The sequence below is a fragment of the Amia ocellicauda genome, chromosome 23, assembly GCF_036373705.1.
Source record: "Amia ocellicauda isolate fAmiCal2 chromosome 23, fAmiCal2.hap1, whole genome shotgun sequence".
Lineage (NCBI taxonomy): Eukaryota > Metazoa > Chordata > Actinopteri > Amiiformes > Amiidae > Amia > Amia ocellicauda.
The window spans coordinates 13,420,725-13,441,959 of NC_089872.1; the positions used below are offsets into that span (position 1 = coordinate 13,420,725).

The following is a 21,235-nucleotide window of genomic DNA, read 5'->3' on the forward strand; positions in this document are numbered from 1 at the left end:
TGTATGATGCTCCTACAAATCCAGCTATGTAAAGATAGTTCTCCAAGCTACCTTTGGAGAACATTGGAGATTATCTCAGTGCCAGCTGTCACAGTGTGAGATGTCCTGCCTGAGAGGCCTGGGGAATTGGCAGCATTCACTGTCGCTGTATTTGACACAGACCTGCTCTGTATTATAGTGGACTGCACTGGAGTCTCTCACATTATTTTTAAAAGGTGAGATTGCCACAAGTGGAGTATTTCTGGCTGATTGACATTATTCAGTTTGTTTTAGCTTGGCTATTTTTGTTTTTGTCAATGACTTTACAATTGAAAGTCCACTTCTTAATCCACTAAGGGAATGACACCTCTGTGTACAAGTGGGAGAGCACTGAGTTTATTTATTTCCACCTTACTGGACCTTATGCTCTGGCACGACACCTGTTTGTTGCATTGGGAGGTTAGTCTTGCATATCAAAACATGGATTGGATCACCAGTCTTCCATATTCGTTAAATAAACTGCCAGTCGAAAAGCCATTCTTCATTTAACTAAAGTGTTTCCTGCAGGAATTCCTGAGGCATGTTTACAATGTACTGTTCATGCTGCCCAGCCTGAAGGACAGCCTGGAGTCTCACTCTGCTCGGGCGGCGGCCTATGACCTGTTGGTCGAAATGGTCAAGGGATCGGTTGAAAACTACAGACTCTTGCACAACTGGGTTATGCCACAGCACATGTAAAGTAAGCAATGCAACATGTTTGTATCTTTAATTTTTGGTAAATCTTGTCAATGTAAAGTCATCAATAATGCATTTCCTTCTGGTGAGTGAGAGTACTACTGAATAATAGAATAAATAAATCAAATATTTAATTGTAAATTAAATTAACAAGATCATGAAGGAGTTCTGAAGATACTTAGTTCTTAACTAATCTATACCCAATTAAGATGTACACAATTGTAGTATGAATCACTACAGCTCTGTCGAGCACTCTTTAAGTTGTTTCCATTCACACTTCTTTTTTAATCTACTTAACTTCTCAGCATCTCATGCACCTTATAAATGGGATTACTGGCCCCATGATGACATCAGAGCAGAGTGCAGATTTGTGGGGCTGACAAACCTAGGGGCCACGTGTTACCTGGCTTCTACCATCCAGCAGCTGTATATGATCCCTGAGGCCAGACAAGCCATCTTTACAGCCAAGGTAACATCTGCCAAACACTCCTTCATTCTGCCACTGACTGAGATGCTTTTTATCTATTTCAAGTCAGTCAGCATCCCAGCTCCTAATATGTTGTAATTGAAGTATAAGCTTCAATCACTACAGTGTGTTGCAGCATACTGTGTTGTATGTTAAAGTTATTTATGGTTGTTGATAATAGTATTGGTATATTAAATAATTCCTTGTATTCATCTCATACTCACCATATTGGTATAATCAAATTGTTTTGCATGTCTTATCTAATAGTTTGTTTGTTGTTTTTCCCAGTATGCAGAGGAGATAAAGCACAAGACAACACTGCTGGAGCTGCAGAAGATTATAATGTATCTCAAGGTAGGTGTTCTGTGTCCAGGACAGGGTCTGATTGGGTTTGCTGTGGTTTGGAGGTTGGTCTCAGGTGTTTTTATATTTTGTAAGAGGGAAAAGAAGGTGTTCAATCCAAGGCCGTTCTGCAAAATCTACACCATGGACAAGCAGCCCCTCAAAACTCTTATTGTCAAGATTATCAGGGAATGGGCATTCCACCCTGGGACTTGTAGATCCTGCATAGCTGGTGTATTTGTCAGGCTGGCACTCAAGGGTTGAAGATTCAGTTGCTGTGCTGGCTGATCTGTGTTGTCTGGGATCTTTATTTTGGTCTTTATTTCAGTTGTATTGATCACTTGTGATGTTACATTTCTAAACCCCTAGAACTGCATCAAGCTCCTGTGTGAAGACCCAGCTTTTGCTGAGTACATAAAGTGCATCCTAATGGATGAGAGGACCTTTCTCAACAACAACATGGTCTACTCCTTCTTGACCTGCTTCCTTCTCAAGGTAATAATGATAGACATTTCTTGCACCTTATTAATGTGTGTTTGTGTTGTTTTTCCTGCAGGTGCAAAGTCAAGTCTTGTCGGGCTCTAGCTGCGCAAATCTGATCAACATTCTAGTCACCAGTCTGATCAATGAGTACCACAATCTGGAGCCTGAACTCACGAGCCAAAGACTGGAGCTCTGCAAAACCAGTGGCATCCTCAACGCAGTGAGTTTGCAGACTTCCTCCATTAGGGGGCACTTCTGACTAACTTAACTTCTAAATGACTTCTAACTGGCTTTCCGTTACAGTAATTACAGATAGTGAAAATAATATTTTGAATAATTGATTAATGTTGTAAACCTTTTTTTTTTTTTTTCTTTCAGTGAGATTTGCATTATTCAGGACAGATTTAGTTTCTTTGGATCCCAAACTTTAAGTGTTTGGGTTTTTTTAGAGGGTCACTTTGCATTTAATGTGTAGATTGAGTTCACATTTCACATCACTGGAAAACTGAAGCTTTTGTTTCATTTACAGGACCTGAGGGCCTTCATCCTGATGCTCTCTGTTCACACCCCGAAGCAGCTGGATCCCGCCCTGATCCCTGCGCTGCAAGACCTGCTCACCAAGTGCAGAGCCTGTCTCCAGCAGAGGAGCACTCTAATTCTGTGAATATGCCGTTCTGAAAAGGTCCCTTAATCCGTTGCATACCAGTTATGGTTTGCATAGTCTTGTAATGTTTGCAATGTTTGGTACATTTATAAAAGTTCTTGGTAATCTAGATATTTAAGAAAAAGACCACCAAATTAAAATCTAAAAAAACATTTCAAATAAGGAAATATTAAAATTACCACCACAAAATGTTTTGGCAGCAGTCTGTCTACTATTCTCAAGGGGTAAAAAGACATCAACACCAGATGTACCTTCACATCATCAGTTTTCTACATTTATAGTGCACAATGTCACATAAAATAATCAGTAAATAGTTTTCATAGAGCTGTAAGAATCTCCTATGAAAGAATAACTCCTCACTCTATATATTTATTTACAACAATATTTCTGAGAATAGATCATTAAAAAACAAGTACAAAACAAAAAAAAGTGTGGAAGATTGATTTATGTAAATATAATAAATAACATGTAGCAAATATGTAGAGCTGTAATCCACTGGCAAGGCTTCAGTTTTTGTTTTAATTACAATTATTGTTATTATATATTTCTATAACTGATAGTTCACATGATATGCCACGAATATGATGATCATGTGACATGAACAAAACTTGATTATATACTGTACTTCTTAAACATCAGGACAAATTCTAGGCGATAAACTGTATAATACAAAGTCACAAAACAAATATACTTTACATATAACGTGTTTCATGCTACATTGAAGTGAGGCACAACATATTTATAAATCGTTGTATTGTTTATGCTTCAAAATTCTAAAAAAGACAAATCAGCAAGGACTCTCCCAGGGTGAAAGAGCAGGGTTCAATGGGATGAAGTTCCAGTTGAATTTTCATTAAAAATTGAAACCTTCTTTTATGGAGTTCCGTCTTTGTGCTGGGGGAAACTGCTCTGGCACAGTATCACTCTGCAATTTCAGATAGCAGTGTTAATGTATATACAATCATTTCCCACAGAACAGGCACACCTACCCGAGCTCCTCACTAACTTTACTGTTTTCCAATGTAACTGTTTATGTACTTGTGTTTACTGTGGAAGTGAAAACCCCACTGCATGGAGGTCACAGATTCAGATGCTCAATAAGGCACCACACAGCAGAATTTATTTGTATCACACGCACACAAGAAGAGGAGTGCGGCTCTCAGAATCGAGGTGTCTTTGAATATAGAATACAGATTCATGTCTGTCAAATTTTGTGTGTTATTGTTTTCTCCCGTCTAATATATATAATTGTTTGTTTGATGTCATTAAGACAGGTCGTTCAGATTTCTGACACAGACACCTCCATTTTAGTAAATATAGGTAATTGGAAAAATCTGTCAAATTATTATGAATATACCATACTAAAAAAACTCAAAATAAAGTTATCCTGTGTAATGACTACATTTAGATTTTATTATACATTCTCATATTGTCCACAGGGTGAAAATATTGATATTGAGCACTTTTTGACCAAAATCTAAATTTCCATCCTCAGGACAATATTCCAGGATTGTAGAAGCCCTGGCATATTCCTTTACTTTAATCCAAGACAGTTCATAAATGGGCCTTCAGCAACGTATACCACAGGAATGTAAAGTTACCTTTCTGTGTTGAAACTCAAAAAAGAGGAAGATTATGACCAGACCCAGGGTCACCAACACACCCGCAGCAATGGCTAATGTTGGGTCCTTTGGCAGCGACTCATCTTTCACTGAAAAATAAACACCTTCTCCAAATATCACTTGGAGTTCATTATTGATTTTCTCCTCTGCTGCTTGTAATTCTCTGTAACAATGAAAATGATATAATTACCATCAGTAACCATGTTAAGAAAATAAATAAAACATCTCCCCTGAAAAAATATAGACTTGCCGTTTCACTTCATCTGCGGATATGATTTTGTAGTCAGCGTTGGAGGCTATGAAACTGATGTAGGTCTCTTTACGGCTTTCTGTGGATCTTGTTTGATGACTGATGCCGTTGACCTCGATAATGTGTATATTCCAACCCAGTGATTGTTGCAGAGCCCTGGCATGAACAAAGTCAAACATAATGTTGTTCAGGAATTGTATTTAAAGGCAGCAAGACAAACAAATATATATATTTTTAAATTTAAAACATTAAAGATAAAAAACAAGCTGCTCCAGGATAGCCTGACTTTCAATCTGGCACTGTATGAAGCTCTTTCAATAAAACACTTTCATTTCATTCATCATGCTTCTTAAATTTCACAAATATGTTTTTATTATTTTTTATGTCATGTTGAAATTGGGCAATCAATCATTTTACTGTTTTCTGTAAGTGTCTATAATTCTAATACAAGAAAGGGAGAGCTATAATATTATTACTATTATAAAAAATAATAATTATATAGTGACATAGTGTTGGGCTTGGCAAGCTTAGTGCCAGCCAAGGCAGCATTCACTTGCCCAGCCCAGCAATATGTCACTATATACAGTGGCTCTCAAAAGTATTCACCCACCTTGGACTTTTCCACATTTCATTGTTACATCATGAAATCAGAATGGATTTAATCAAGAGTTTTTGCCACTGATCAACACAGAAAATATCCATAATGTCAAAGTGAAAAAATATAATCTGCAAATTGATCAAAATGTATAACAGAAAATAATTGAATGCATAGGTAATCACCCCTTCACCCCTATTTGATAGAGGCACCTTTGGCAGCAATTACAGCCATGAGTCTATGTGGATAAGTCTCTACAAGCTTTGCACATCTGGACACAGCAATGTTTCCCAATCTTCTTATCTTACGCTTAAGCTCATCAAGTTGGACCTTTGGTGAACAGCAACTTTCAACTCTTTCCACGTATTCTCAATTGGATTGTGGTCCGGGCTTTGACTGGGCCACTCCAGGACATTGACCTTTTTGTTTTTAAGCCACTCCAGTCTGGCTCTGGCTGTATGTTTGGGGTCATTGTCCTGCTGGAAGATGAATGTTCTCCCAAGTCCCAGGTCTCTTGCAGACCTCAGCAGGTTTTCTTCCAGGATTTCTCTGTACTTTTGCTGCATCCATTTTGCCCTCTATCTTTACAAGGTTTACAGGCCCTTAAACAGAGAAGCATCCCCATAGTGTGATGCTGCCACCACCATGTTTCATGGTAGGGATGGTGTTCTCAGGATGATGTGCAGTGTTAGGCTTTTCCCAAACATAGTGCTTAGCGTTTAGGCCAGAAAGCTCTATTTTGGTCTCAGAGTCTCCTACATGCCTTCTGGCAAACTCTAGCCAAGATTTGATGTCCTTTTGCCACTCTTCTAAAAAGGCCACATTTGTGAAGAACCCCCAGCTCAGCCGTAGAAGATTGTAAGATTGTAACTCCTTTAGAGTTGCCATAGGCCTCTTGGTGGCCTCCCTGACTAGTGCCCTTCTTGCCCGGATACTCAGTTTCTGAGGACGGCCTGATCTAGGCAGATTCACAGTTGTGCCATATTCTCTCCATTTCTTAATAATGGACTTTACTGTGCTCCAGGGGATATTCACTATTGACTGAGCCCTTGTGGCATAATGGATAAGGCACTGACCTCCTCAGGTAGGGTTCAGTTGTGTGTTCAAATCCCATCTCGGGTGATCCTTGCCTTGTTTTCAATTTGTATTGCGCTTTATTGCTTATTGCCTGGATAAGGGTGTCTGCTAAGTAATAATAATAATAATAATAATAATATTCAATGCCTTGGAAATGTTCTTGTATCATACCCATCATTGGTGTTTTTGAAGAACCTTATTCTGAATTTGATTTGAATGTTCCTTCATCTTCATGATGTAGTTTTTGTTAGGAATTGTACTAGCCAACTGTGGGACCTCCCAGAGACTGGTATTTCACCTGAAATCATGTGACACATCTTAATTGCACAGAGGTGGACTCCATTCAACTAATTACGTGACTTCTAAAGACAATTGGATCACCACAGCTCAATCAGGTGTGTCATAGCAAAGGGGGTGATTACTTATGAATTCAATTATTTTCTGTTTTGTATTTGTAATTCATTTAGAACAATTTGCAGATTATATTTTTCAGATTATTGATCAGAGGCAACTTCTGATTTAATTCCGTTCTGATTTGATGTTGTAACACAATGAGATGTGGAAAAGTCCTAGGGGGGTGAATACCTGTGAGAGCCACTGGATATACTATACAGGGCAGGGTGTGGGGTAGGGGTTACTTTAGCTAGTTGTTCCTAAGAAAACAAAGTATGTTCCCTGTTACTACTACAGGATTTCATTTTCTCCCCTCTTACTTTTGCACTTCAGAATTCTTAATTTCCACCTCATGGACAGCTACATTGATTGAAATAACCACCACATCATTGTAAGAGCTCTTTTCCACAGACACCTGGAAAAAACACAACAGTAACTGTCACTCACAGACACACACCCTACTTCAGACCGTGTGTTCTTGTATCTTTAAAATGTTTGCAGTTAAACTAAAATCACTTCAGCTCCAAAAACTGCAGGTTCCCTTCCTCTGACATGCATTCAGTCTCCAGTACATTCAGGGCACTTACTTCCACACTTGTTACAGCTGACAATCCCTTTCCCTCGAGGTCAGTAGCATTCACTTGGAAAGTGAACGTCCCACTCTTTAAGGACACCACATAAACTTGCCCAGTGGAGCTGTCAACATCAAACTCCTTGCTTTTAGGTTCATTCAAACTATACACCAGAAGTCCTTTCTCTCCGCTGTCTGGATCTGTGGCCTAGAATAAGACAGTATTGACACAGTGTTGCTACCCATGGGAGTTCAATACATTACGCACATATTGTTTCATTGGGTTATTTGTAACTTAGACACAAATGGTACATAATCCACTATGGCCTGTGTTGAAATTCAATATGGTTTTGCCTGGTATAATTATTGGGATCATCTTGAAATTCACAATTATGTTCATTAATCTTTCTGCAGAGGTTTCAGACATCATTTTATTCACTGCTGCTGTTCACCCTTGAGCATCACCTCATAGTAACCACCTGACCAGACAGACCAACAGACTCTCTGCACTTACCTTCACTTTCACCACTGGAGTCTTGTATGGAGACACTTCGAAAATCCTTGCCGAATAGCTGGTGTTGCTGAATTCAGGTGCTTCGTTCACATCCTCAACCAAAATGGTCAATCTTGCAATATTTTTGGCAGCTTAATATAAAATAGTATAATATATCTATAAGGTTAGGCATTAGAGATTAAATATGTTCAGTGACAGTGTTATGAGTGTCACTGTCCTTGCTAAAATGCAGAGTAATTGTGGATTTTTGGGGTTTATTTGATTTACTTGTATTTTTCAGTGTAAGAACTTAGTGTTATTGGTCATTACAATATTCTTGCTCTGCTCTTGTTTTACGAGTTCTTCAATGTTTTACTCCAGTTTAGAGTCTACTTCCCTTAGAAGCTCTAATAAAATAGGAAGCATCTTAATTTGAGCACTAGAATACCTGGTGAAGACTTGGTAGAGGGGAATCCTATGGCCTCAACAGTGATGATGTACTTTGACAGCTGCTCGAAGTCCAGATTGATTGTGGTGTACAGTTCACTGGTGTTTGCATTCAACCGGAAATGATCTGTGGACAGCAGAGACCAATTCAGGGTTTCTGTAAAAACACAGTTCAGTGACAGGGCTGCTACAGAAACTGTTAGAGACTCACCCAATTCGTTTCCATTTATAATGCTGTAGTTGACACTCACTCCAGGTGTATCCAGTACAGAAAAAGTGTACACAAGGTGCCCAGACCCTGTGTTCTCCTCAACACGTTCACTGTAGGAAACAGGAATACACTGATTAAAAATGTGTTTTGGTTTTGAAAAGCTGTCTTTTGAAGACAAAAGCTGTGGTTTTGAAGAGCCTCGGACAGACAGCAATTTTTTACTGTACGCTACCTTTGTGTTACCAGATTAAATGTTGTATTTAAAAAAACAAATTTAAAACCAGCTAATGTGTACAGCAGTGCCCATTAAATGTCACCTGATTTCAGAGGAATTGAACTCCGGCATGAACATCCCATTGTCTATGACGTCCACAAACACGGAAGCTGTGCTGTTCAGGGGGGGGTCGCCCCGGTCTCTGGCTTCCACAGAGAACCTGTACGACCCAGGCCGGGGGAGGCTCTGCTTCGTCAGTATAGCTCCCTTGCGCAGGTCTTCGATTATGAAATATTTACTATCGGGATCCTCATCCAGCACGTAGTACTCCACAACAGCATTACTTCCCTGAGGGAGAAATGATTGGCACCTCAAAGCCCCGTATTCAGCCTGAAATCCTGTATTAATTACATTCATAGCCTACCATGCAAATACAGAAATCTCTAATTAAAAATCAATAAGTTATTTATACTGTTACGAACTGGTAAAAGACACTGTTCCTGTCTGTTCCTGAAGCTGTGAGCCGCACTTACAGTTCGCTGCTCTTGTTCATGTTACCCATTCTTCGCAGCTGCAGTTCTGAGTTGTTAAAATAAAACCTTAACTCTACCCTCGACTGGTCATTTCGGAAGAGTGTAACAATACTACAGTGAGGGGAAAAGTATTTGATCCCCTGCTGATTTTGTATGTTTGCCCACTGACAAAGAAATGATCAGTCTATAATTTTAATGGTAGGTGTATTTTAACAGTGAGAGACAGAATAACAAGAAAAAAATCCAGAAAAACACATTTCAAAAAAGTTATAAATTGATTTGCATGTTAATGAGGGAAATAAGTATTTTACCCCTTCGACTTAGTACTTGGTGGCAAAACCCTTGTTGGCAATCACAGAGGTCAGACGTTTCTTGTAGTTGGCCACCAGGTTTGCACACATCTCAGGAGGGATTTTGTCCCACAACACTTTCACCCAGTTCTCCTCTGAATCATTCAGATGTTCATTGGCAAACTTCAGACGGGCCTGTACATGTGCTTTCTTGAGCAGGGGGACCTTGCGGTCGCTGCAGGATTTCAGTCCTTCACGGCGTAGTGTGTTACCAATTGTTTTCTTGGTGACTATGGTCCCAGCTGCATTGAGATCATTAATAAGATCCTCCCGTGGAGTTCTGGGCTGATTCCTCACCGTTCTCATGATCATTGAAACTCCACGAGGTGAGATCTTGCATGGAGCCCCAGACCGAGGGAGACCGTTATTTTGTGTTTCTTCCATTTGCGATTAATCGCACCAGCCATTGTCACCTTCTCACCAAGCTGCTTGGCGATGGTCTTGTAGCCCATTCCAGCCTTGTGTAGGTCTACAATCTTGTCCCTGACATCCTTGGACAGCTCTTTGGTCTTGGCCATGGTGGAGAGTTTGGAATCTGATTGATTGATTGCTTCTGTGGACAGGTGTCATTTATACAGGTAACGAGCTGAGATTAGGAGCACTTCCTTTAAGAGAGTGCTCCTAATCTCAGCTCGTTACCTGTATAAAAGACACCTGGGAGCCAGAAATCTTGCTGATTGTTAGGGGATCAAATACTTATTTCCCTCATTAACATGCAAATCAATATATATATTCATAACAATTTTTTGAAATGCGTTTTTCTGGATTTTTTTGCTGTTATTCTGTCTCTCACTGTTAAAATACACCTACCATTAAAATTATAGACTGATCATTTCTTTGTCAGTGGGCAAATGTACAAAATCAGCAGGGGATCAAATACTTTTTTCCCCTCACTGTATATACATGGTAAAAAAAGTAATGTAAAAACATGTATTTGTTAGTTCACTGGTAAAGAATATGCAATACAATTATGAGTTTAAGACACTCTTTAAATATCCAAAGGTCTATAGAAATTCAATTTTAAAAACAATACAGATGTGACTGAGCAGCTCTTGTGGATTTTACCGAGTCTTGGTCAGTAGCAGAAACTGAAGTGACAAAGGTTCTTGCAGGAGACGTCAGGTTCAGACTGGCGGTGTAGTTGCTTTCGGTGAAGACTGGTGGGTTGTCATTCACATCCAGCACTGAAATAGTGAGATCTGTTGCAGCCTGTCAATAAACATCAATACTGATCACACACAGTCCAGGGTGCTTTTCACACTTCATTGCAAGATAGTTTCAAAATATAAAATAATGCCACACTAAAAAAAATATTCTCTCACAGACATACCATCGTTACTTCTACCAAACCAAACCGGTTTCCAAAGATATCTGATTAAAGGTGGCGGTCTAATTGTTTGTGGCTGTCACTGTAATGAGGAATTCAGTTTTGTGTCTCATAGTTTAAAGATATCTGTAAATTATTTTAATATATTTTTAAATATTTAAAGATATCTTGAAATGCAATTGGAGATTGGCTTGCCATATTATGGTGGGTTTCGAGACCATGTCACCTTTGATTCCATGCAAAGTATGGAGACCCATTTATGCATTGAACTAATGTGGAAGTTCCACTACCGAGTCTCATGTATGCTATTAATTAAGTAAACTACCATAATCAATCATATAGTGTTTAGTCTTAAAAATGAAAAAAATGTTACCGTTCTTTGTGGTATCCCGTTATCCGAGGCCACAATCACCAGCTCATACAGATCCTTAGACTCTCTATCCAATCGTCCTGTAGCAATTAATGTCCCATGCTTTAAAAACAATGAAAGTACAAAGAACATGAGACAAACATTTTATTAGAGTGAAACAATTGTGTACCAGGTTATTTATATATATATAAATATATATTGGGTTTTGCATTAACATTTTAATATTGTCAGTGAATGTGCGTACCAGTATATGCAAAATAGATTTTGACCCAAATAATGCATGCATACAATGAAAATGTATATGCAATTGTGTGATTGCATTTTCATTTTCCATTCTGCATTAGCATTTGAATAAAGTCCATTAGATGCTTTCATATATATCAGGATTGAAAAATATGCTGTGGGACTCGCATTGTAAAATGGCAAATAATGAGAATAAGGCAGGTGCTTATTAAACAGGAACAATGCACAGAGGAGAGAGGTGCATTTTCTGCATTTTAGTTAAGCATAAATGATCTAAAGAAACAATAAAAAAAAATTACCTTTATTGATTATGAAACTTCAATGTTTTAATAAAACTAAAAACAGAACAAAAACATATACAGTCTTTAATTTTATGAAAACACCAAACCCTGAATGAAGAGAAGGACTCATAATTTGTACTAACCTCCTGAAAGTGAAACAGTGCATTTGGGTCTGCAGACAGTATTGACAGTGTAACGTGCCCATTTTCACCGGCGTCGGAGTCTGTTGCAATGATTTGGGTTATTTCCCCAGGCGAGTCTGGGGTGTAATCTCCTTCTGGAATTGAGATGTTTTGGGGAAGTGTATTGAACTGGGGGTTATTGTCATTGATATCCAGGATTGTGATGTTCACCACAGCAGTAGCACTCAAGCCATTAGTCTCTGTGTCGACTGCCTCCACCTGTACAGGAAACAAGACCACAAAACTAGTGAATAAGTGTCTAACAGGGTACAGGTGTGCTTCAGTATTGCAGAGTGGTATTGCACACGGAAAATGATCAATTTAAAGTTTGAAATAAAAACGGCAAGATACAGTAGGCTGGCAAACAAGTTGCAGGTCTATGGAAGTTTGACTGGTGAGCACTGGTGAGAAAAAATAAAAATAAACAATGGTATTTGTGATCTTATCTTCTCTGCTATGTAGTGTTGAAGAAGAGTGTTGGTGATAGCAGTTAAAAAGCTACAAAGTGAGGAAGGAGAACGTGTGACTTTTTAACCTGTAAAAAAACATCAAGAAACAAATATTTTTTCAAACATATTTCCATCAGCCACCAAATGGGAACAAAATCAAATAGAGTAACAATATTAAATCATATATCATGTAACCTCTCTCTACCTTAAGAGAAAAGTGTGGTGTGATTTCTCTGTCCAGAATAGAAGAATCCTTCACTTTAATGCTTCCATCATCAGTAACTGTGAAAGGGGACGAGTCTGGAATGATTCTCAGCTCTCCATGGAAACCGCCCTGCAAAATGAAAGTGAGCAATTTGGATATATTCCAAGATCAATCAGAAAGAAGTCTTGGAAAACAAATGTATTTGAAAACCAATAATACACTTAAATAATGCATCTTCCACACTATTGTCTATGAAAAATTGATATATTTTTGAGGAAAATTACTTCTATACACCTTGATGTGTTAAAGTTCTCTGAATGTCAGTGGATGGTGCAGACAACACAATTAAATTCAAATAATTATGTTTAGGTTCAGTATATTTGTTTTAATGTGTACTGGGATATAAATAGTTTTAAATTAAAATGTGTAAATAGAAATTGGTTACTGGTCTGTTTATTGTCAACAAGGTGGGTAGTTACTGTATATGAGTGTCCAGTTGCAACAGAGAGAGAAGTATAGATGTTTATAAGGGTCAAAATTAAAGCTTTAATTCTTAAATTAATTAGTCAATTCTTAAATTAATTTGTGAATTTGTAAATTAATTGATAAATTATATAAATAAATGAAGGTCAAAACCCACCCACTCGGGTGATTGACAACCATTAAAAAATGTTTGGCAAACCGAAAAATAAATTACTGAATTTATGAATTAATGTTTATTTAATTGATTAATTTTCTAATTGATGAATTAATTTAATAATTAACTAATTAAAGAATTTTGACCCTTATAATGCTCCATAGAGTACTCCTACAGAAATCGTTATACATAATTATGAGGTGCACTTCAATGTTATTTCTCTGGATATTTAAAATCAAATAAGTAACGAATGAAACACGTCTCACTTGATCAAGGTCCGTCACGATCACTCTGAGGATGGTTGTGTCATTGGGGCAGTTTTCAGGAATGGAGACGTTGTAGGAAGTTTGGTCAAATGTTGGCTCGTTGTCATTAACATCCTCTATGTTAACGACCACTGTGGCATCAGCCGTCTTTAGGGCATCATCCCGTTGTGATGCCTTCCGACAAAAAGAGAAAAATCAGACTTCATCCACACACTGTATAATATTCTCTACAGTCCAGTCCCTGAAGTGTGGCACATGAGATTTCAAATATATACTGGAACAGTCCATATATTGACAAAACTGTTTTTCAAGGAATAATCCTAAAATCGTGATTTGAAAGATTTTGTTTTAATACTGTGAAATGTGTTCTATTTGCTGACTCCTGGAGTTTATTACTGTTACTAAACTACTGTCCATTACATTCCAGATGCTAGCAACAATCTTTAAACTGTTACATTCATTTGTGTTTGACCTTGACTGACCTTAAGCGAACAGGTATGTACAGAATCAAACTTTTCTACAGTTTAATTAAAACTACACATGTACTGGGCTATGTTGTGAATATGCAGGGGGTCAGACAGTCTTACCTGAATATTGATAGTGACACTTTCGACAATCTCTCTGTCTAATTCCGAGACCACCGAGAGGATCCCGCTGCCCGTATCGATGGTGAAGAAGCCCGTGTAATCAACAGGCCTCACTGAGGTACAGACGTACACATTTGTTACAGTTAACAATTATTCACAATAATGGAACGAAATATATATTTTTTAAAAAAGCTCTCACTTTTAGTATTTCTGTATTTTTTTTAACATTTTGTCCTGATTATCAAACATTAAAGTCAAGTGTGAACAGTAATTGAAAGCACCTGTACTTATGCTGTAGTCAACAGGCACATTCAGACCCAAATCCCCGTCTCTTGCTTCAATTGGCTCTGGCAGGATAGTGGGGATAATGCCCGTCTTTAAAAATAAAATAAAAAGATCGAGAACAACATGTCAGGTTAAATTATATTTTTGTTTTGGGAATAGTTAGTATAATAAACATTTATTATTATTATTATTATTATTATTATTATTATTATTATTATAATAAATACACATAAAAAGGCTTAAATTATAGCACTAAACAGTCTAATATAAACCCATGGCAGGCTGTTACTTGGTCATAAGACCTTTTTGGTGGTGGTGGTGGTGAGGGTTACTTTGTGGGCTTTCACGTGTAGGAGTTTGTGTTCAAAAGTGTTCAAATTAGAGAAGATGGTGTTCATTTTGCTAAAATACTTATTTGTTTAGAGATAATGTGTAAAGTAATTTATTATAATTGGATCAGCAATTGCACAGTCAATTCCAGGACCACACACCCAAAATGTGTTTTTTCTTTTTTTCTTTTCAAATATAGACCGATTTAAATGTTTCCCCAATCCTGTGTTCATAATGTGTGCCACAGAGTTAAACCAAGTAACATGTGATTTAGCTTGTGAAGTTTCCATCCTAGAACAGGGTCCTCGTTAAGGTTGCAAAGGTGCAAAATGAAATACTAACTCACCTTATGTTCATGAATGGACGCATTGTAAAGGCTGTGTAAAAAGTAGGGGCTCAAGTTATCAACATCTTCAACTGTGATGAGCACATCTGTTTGATCAGAATTCCCATCCCTGTCCTATAAACAAAGCAGACAGCAATGATGAAAATTAAATGACACAATAAAGATGAGTACAGCCATCCTTCGTCTTGCATCTTTCCACACTGAGCAGGCGCATGTTGTTGTTTTCACTAGGGATCGGTGGGATGAGATGCTAAGATGAGATGAGATACTGCTGCTAAGTCCGTTGCTGTGAAAATGGATCTTTATGGGGCCTATTAATTCCTGGAGGTTATTTTGGGAGATTAACTTCATCTGCCCGTACCTCAAACATAATTGTTCAGCGGTTCTCACAGTTATATTAAAACAAATTTGGTGGTTGAACGTCGGAAAAAACATACAAAATACCTATATTAAAAAGTGGTTTTGTGCACCACATGATACATTCTCTATACTGCCCTCTATCAGCCCTGTATCATTACTTTCATATCAATCTGGCATTGTTTCCCAGATGACATTCCTCATTCATTTGTATCTATGCAAAATTTCAGCTGCCTTTTTCTTAAGTGTCCATTGATCAGACCTGACTGAAAACTGTCATGGCTGCTTCCACTCCACGTGGGGATGAGTGTGGTAAAATGTATTCTAGTAAATAAAACCAAATACATTGCATTTGATGCTGTATTTGTAACATTTCTATATATTGGATTAATTTGGTTAAATTATTATTATTCATTGTGTGATAATAATAGAGTATATTTTGTAGGGAATTTCAGCAAAGGATGTTTTATAGGCTCATCCAGTGAAGAGGAAGGTGATCTAGGCCTAGACCCTGATTATATACCTGAATCCAAGTCAGGCAGAAAAAATGTTGCACTTGCAGTTGAGAGTATAGGGTTTCAACAGCAGTGAAAAGGACGTGAAAGAGCTAGAAGTGCTCCCAACAATTATAGGTAAATAATGCCAATTAAATCAATATAATTAATTGGTAGTTTAATTATAGTAGTAGTAGTAGTATAAATTGCAGTTCCAGGTCCTCAACTTGTGAAGCAATACAATTCACACATGGGTGGTGTAGACATGGCAGACATGATGTTAGCTCTGTTTTGCATGCCTCTAAAAACACACGGTAGTTGCTTTATAGGTTGCTTTATCGCCATGATGTCATTGGGGAGAGCAAGGTTTGATAAACAAAGTGTTCGGTTTGACTTTGCCCAGGCAATGATCCATTATCAGAAGCTGAAAAGGGAACGGCCATTGAGTCCTCAGTAAAGGTGATCATAAAGCCTGTACTTCCAAGGCCAGAACGCTTTGATAGAATTGATCACTTTTCTTCATTCACAAAGAAGGGAAGGTGCAGACTGTGTGCTGATGGGCAAATGTTGGCAATGTGTGTTGTGTTCGGCTGTGCATTGTAGTCTAGACAAACCCACGTAATTTGCTTCAGAAACTTCTATTTAAAATTAGTTTTGGGGTTAGGGTTAGAAGGAAAACATTTCATAGATTTTTACTGTTTTATGTTTTAGGTTAATCTGTATGGGGGGATACAGTTAATAAGTTTAGGACATATTAACATGTTTTAAAAATGCGGTACTATGATTAATTGTGACCTATATGTACTATAAATACAAATACATTTTTTTTCCTAATGCAAATTGGCTATGTGGTGCTTGTTTTCGTTCTCTCTACCGCAGAAATTTCTTGTTCTCTCTACCACCCCCCACCCTGACCTTTCTAAAGCAGAAAAATCTAAAATAATGAAAAGCATAACATAAAATGGGTTTCATAGAGCCCTGTAATATCATTGAATGTTAAACAGTGTAAGTCACATTGCATGGCATCAGCTAATAATAATTTGTAATTCTGTCTGTTTAGCACTGCCTTGGCCTGATTTTAGAAATTGAACTGAATGCAGGGGGTAACTGGGAGAGGAATAGATTTCTATCCAATACCTCATCTATATGCTGACCCAACTGATCAGAACAAAAAAATGAAAATATAGCTCGTCTGCACCAGGCAAAAAGAACCCATTACATAACAAATGCAGTACATGTGAACATACCTGTGCTTTTACTGTGAAACTGTATGAACTGGATCGGTTATAGTTGAGTGTTTGTTTCAGCAAGATGCTCCCATCACCAACTCTCACCTCAAATTCACTTGGGTGTGGGGGCTTTAAATTAGAGAGAGAATAAAATACATCTATTAGGACTGTCATATTACTCCACTCCTCCAAGGAACCTTCAAATGTTTAGCTTTGAAACCAACAAATTAATTAATTAAACAGATTTCTTACCACAACTGTGTATGTTATACTGTTGAATTCTGAGCTGGTGTCAAGATCTACAGCTGTCACTTTGAGTATAGACGATCCCACTGAAATTGTCTAAAATAATATAAAATAAATAAGCAAACAAGTCAAAGAAGATTTTAATACTAACAAGACAGGCTTGAAAGGCAAAATGCTCCCATCAAAGCACAGCTATCTGTGAATTCAAAATAATGGTTTGCTACTGTGTCTTTGTCAAAACGTTTTCCATGATCTTTCCATTCTGAATATTGTTTCTTGATGCAGAAACGTCTGGCTTGGGCAATGCCACAATACGGGTACAGCCGTCTCTTACACTGTGAGAAATACTGACAGGTTGTGGATAGTGTTTAAACTGCTCCTTGTGTAGTGAACTGTGCATAGTGATTTGTGTTCAATTAAGTGAATTTTGATATTACATGAAATATATATGAAGCAGATTGATTTTCAGCAGCTTCAAAGACAAGTTATTCTTACCTCAGGCACACTGACATTATAATTCCTCTTCTCAAAAACTGGATTATTATCATTAATGTCGAGGATAGGGAGTATTCGAGTGTTATTTATCTGAATGAAAAAGATACATTAAGATATTAATAGATAAATACATATTAAGGTAAATAAATATATTTGTGACTAATTTAAATTAGGATAATGATACTTACTAACGTATCCAAACACCGAATATTATAATAAAGCTTCCCACCAGGCTAAAAAAAAACATAAAAAAACATTTAACTTACATTCCTGAACTTAAGGTTCAACAACTCATGTAACCAAATATCAGAAATATGGAGTAAAGAAGAAGTTCAAATGTTCAAAATTAATTCAAATTTAACACAAAACAACATACATAAATATTCATACATACATAGTTTCATTTCTGTTTCCATTAGTAACACATTATTGTGTTTATTACATTTCGCTATGCAGTTTCTATCAGTGTTGTTATTTCTTTCTTGGTTCTTTTGGGGCATGTGTCAACAGATTTGTGCCTTATAAAATAACTCTTGTCCTCCAATGGTAATTTTACAGAAGATCCCATTGGCCTAGAGCATAGATCCACACAGACCCCCAGATGTTCACCTGTATCTTGTCTCCATTCAGTGGCCCCTTGGTTTGCACAATTGCATCAGCAGATCCTGGAGTGTGCACTAATTCCACATACTTTGCTTGACCAGGAAAAACAGAATCAATAATTTCCAGTCCTGTGTCAGTTGGGACATCTATGATTGTCTCTATAATCCCTGTTTAGGAAAACAAAGTAGGTTATTCATGGATGTCTGTCTATGTCTATGTCTATATCTGTGTCTGTGCATCTAGTTTAGTGCAGTTCTGTGTTTCATTTCTAACCCTGAAATTGCTTGGTCAGTTCAAATGTATTAATATGTGGCAGTGATTTGTAAAAATATATATTGGATACGAGTCGGTAGGACTACATGATTTAACACCAAACGGAGATGCATTGAAGTTCAAATGTGGATTTGAGAATCAAGTTTTAAAATTGATTCACAACTAGAAACCCAAAGTAGATTGTTATGGCTGTGTACAGTGTTGGTTTGTTTCAGGGACATTCATCTTCTCCAGTTGCTGATAGTGCGATAGATTTTCACTGATTGTTTTTCTGTGAATATACAGATTATGATGATCAAACATAATATGAAAAACACAATGTCAATCAAGCATCATTTATATTTAATTTAATTTCTTATTTCTTCATTGTATCTTGTTTCAAGGAATAATAGATTATAATCAGCTGAATACTTTACCGTCGTATTCATCAGGTTTAGTTTCTAATTGTACATTGCCTCCTGTCAGGCAATTAATTCTTGTTGTATCTGCAATGTTAAGAAAAGACACGAGTGATTATGAAGGAAGAGATTTTCAAGAAAAAAACTACAGAATTACCACAGTGCTTCTGCTTCATTGCATTATTTACTGCATTGGGGTTATAATAAATAAAAATAATACAAATAGTAATACAAATAAATAATAATGAATATGAAAAGTACAGTCTTCAACAAATTATTAACAGCCACATATGCTTTGAAAAGTGTAAATATCTATACACATTAAAAAATACTCACCAACGGAGGTGTAAAAACAATAATGTCCTATTAACACGATAAACAGAAAGTGTGAGAAGTTTGATGTCCCCATTGTTCATCACATTAAAAATGGTAAAAATCGGGGCCTACATGAAACTTGGGGCCCCTGTTCGGAGCCCTCAATATGAAATAATGGACGATCTAATTTTTAAGCTTGTAGTCAAGGAAGGACCACACCTGTTTTGTGTAATCTCACTGGTTCTTACATTTTACAATTTCTCGTCAATACCAGATCAGAAGAGATTAGAAGAGGTCAAAGTTTCAATCCATTTATATAATCTAACAGCCACCGATACAAAACGCATAATGACAAGAATAGTTACAAGGAGAAAAAATAAAGTTGTTTGAGACAGACCTTAAACAATGATTTCTAATAAATTTGAATATATATATATATATATATACACTCACCTAAAGGATTATTAGGAACACCATACTAATACTGTGTTTGACCCCCTTTCGCCTTCAGAACTGCCTTAATTCTACGTGGCATTGATTCAACAAGGTGCTGAAAGCATTCTTTAGAAATGTTGGCCCATATTGATAGGATAGCATCTTGCAGTTGATGGAGATTTGTGGGATGCACATCCAGGGCACGAAGCTCCCGTTCCACCACATCCCAAAGATGCTCTATTGGGTTGAGATCTGGTGACTGTGGGGGCCAGTTTAGTACAGTGAACTCATTGTCATGTTCAAGAAACCAATTTGAAATGATTCGACCTTTGTGACATGGTGCATTATCCTGCTGGAAGTAGCCATCAGAGGATGGGTACATGGTGGTCATAAAGGGATGGACATGGTCAGAAACAATGCTCAGTTAGGCCGTGGCATTTAAACGATGCCTAATTGGCACTAAGGGGCCTAAAGTGTGCCAAGAAAACATCCCCCACACCACCACCAGCAGCCTGCACAGTGGTAACAAGGCATGATGGATCCATGTTCTCATTCTGTTTACGCCAAATTCTGACTCTACCATCTGAATGTCTCAACAGAAATCGAGACTCATCAGACCAGGCAACATTTTTCCAGTCTTCAACTGTCCAATTTTGGTGAGCTTGTGCAAATTGTAGCCTCTTTTTCCTATTTGTAGTGGAGATGAGTGGTACCCGGTGGGGTCTTCTGCTGTTGTAGCCCATCCGCCTCAAGGTTGTACGTGTAGTGGCTTCACAAATGCTTTGCTGCATACCTCGGTTGTAACGAGTGGTTATTTCAGTCAAAGTTGCTCTTCTATCAGCTTGAATCAGTCGGCCCATTCTCCTCTGACCTCTAGCATCAACAAGGCATTTTCGCCCACAGGACTGCCGCATACTGGATGTTTTTCCCTTTTCACACCATTCTTTGTAAACCCTAGAAATGGTTGTGCGTGAAAATCCCAGTAACTGAGCAGATGGTGCCAGACGGGCCGGTCTGAGTATTTCACAAACAACCATGCCACGCTCAAAATTGCTTAAATCACCTTTCTTTCCCATTCAGACATTCAGTTTGGAGTTCAGGAGATTGTCTTGACCAGGACCACACCCCTAAATGCATTGAAGCAACTGCCATGTGATTGGTTGGTTAGATAATTGCATTAATGAGAAATTGAACAGGTGTTCCTAATAATCCTTTAGGTGAGTGTGTATATATATATATATATGAAATATATCTTAGTCACATAATGTTTTGACAGTGCCAGTCATTGAATAATCTATAAATTCCTCATCATTCTATTTTTGAAAACTCAATCTACTTAGAAAATCATAGTGACGATGCTAACATTAAACGGATTACACCAGAATCTTTTCAATCTTTGTTACTTGGACTGTCTGTATTGGGATTTGTTTAGACCATCTCAACAGTTCAAAGTCTAC

General features: G+C 37.5%; 2 protein-coding genes across 3 annotated transcripts in view; one reads left to right on the forward strand and one right to left on the reverse strand.

The window, feature by feature from the left end:
* LOC136718761 (ubiquitin carboxyl-terminal hydrolase 34) overlaps positions 1–3,430 on the forward strand; it is a 28,307-nt gene extending 24,877 nt beyond the window's left edge. Inside the window, exons 2-7 of one of the 2 annotated variants that reach the window (XM_066696490.1) lie at positions 547–718; positions 1,020–1,183; positions 1,469–1,534; positions 1,892–2,017; positions 2,079–2,225; positions 2,535–3,430. In XM_066696490.1, coding sequence (XP_066552587.1) covers positions 1,145–1,183; positions 1,469–1,534; positions 1,892–2,017; positions 2,079–2,225; positions 2,535–2,669 — 513 coding nt within the window. In that variant the 5' untranslated portion in view covers positions 547–718; positions 1,020–1,144 and the 3' untranslated portion in view covers positions 2,670–3,430. The remainder of the gene's footprint in view (positions 1–546; positions 719–1,019; positions 1,184–1,468; positions 1,535–1,891; positions 2,018–2,078; positions 2,226–2,534) is intronic. The other variant, XM_066696491.1, reaches the window with a different exon arrangement.
* Positions 3,431–3,460: 30 nt separating this feature from the next.
* Positions 3,461–19,548, reverse strand: LOC136718758 (protocadherin Fat 4-like). The gene is made up of 24 exons (XM_066696488.1): positions 19,365–19,548; positions 19,047–19,115; positions 18,364–18,524; positions 17,943–17,987; positions 17,755–17,844; positions 17,266–17,355; positions 17,032–17,142; positions 14,934–15,047; positions 14,254–14,347; positions 13,973–14,085; positions 13,386–13,559; positions 12,483–12,611; positions 11,790–12,047; positions 11,126–11,224; positions 10,491–10,634; positions 8,646–8,890; positions 8,329–8,438; positions 8,119–8,244; positions 7,692–7,822; positions 7,194–7,385; positions 6,927–7,021; positions 4,542–4,697; positions 4,271–4,454; positions 3,461–3,594 (listed from the first exon to the last, which is right to left on the reverse strand). Exons 1-24 carry the CDS (start codon positions 19,435–19,437, stop codon positions 3,523–3,525), a joined length of 3,075 nt encoding a protein of 1,024 aa, XP_066552585.1. The 5' UTR covers positions 19,438–19,548; the 3' UTR covers positions 3,461–3,522.
* Positions 19,549–21,235: the final 1,687 nt, after the last annotated feature.

Excerpts from the sequence above, each read along its gene's own strand:
- LOC136718758 (XM_066696488.1), bottom strand. The coding sequence starts at position 19,437 with ATGGGGACATCAAACTTCTCACACTTTCTGTTTATCGTGTTAATAGGA. Across the intron at positions 7,386-7,691 it reads CTCCAGTGGTGAAAGTGAAG|GCCACAGATCCAGACAGCGG; the intron begins GTAAGTGCAGAG and ends GTCTTATTCTAG. Across the intron at positions 3,595-4,270 it reads TTGAGTTTCAACACAGAAAG|AGTGATACTGTGCCAGAGCA; the intron begins GTAACTTTACAT and ends CTGAAATTGCAG.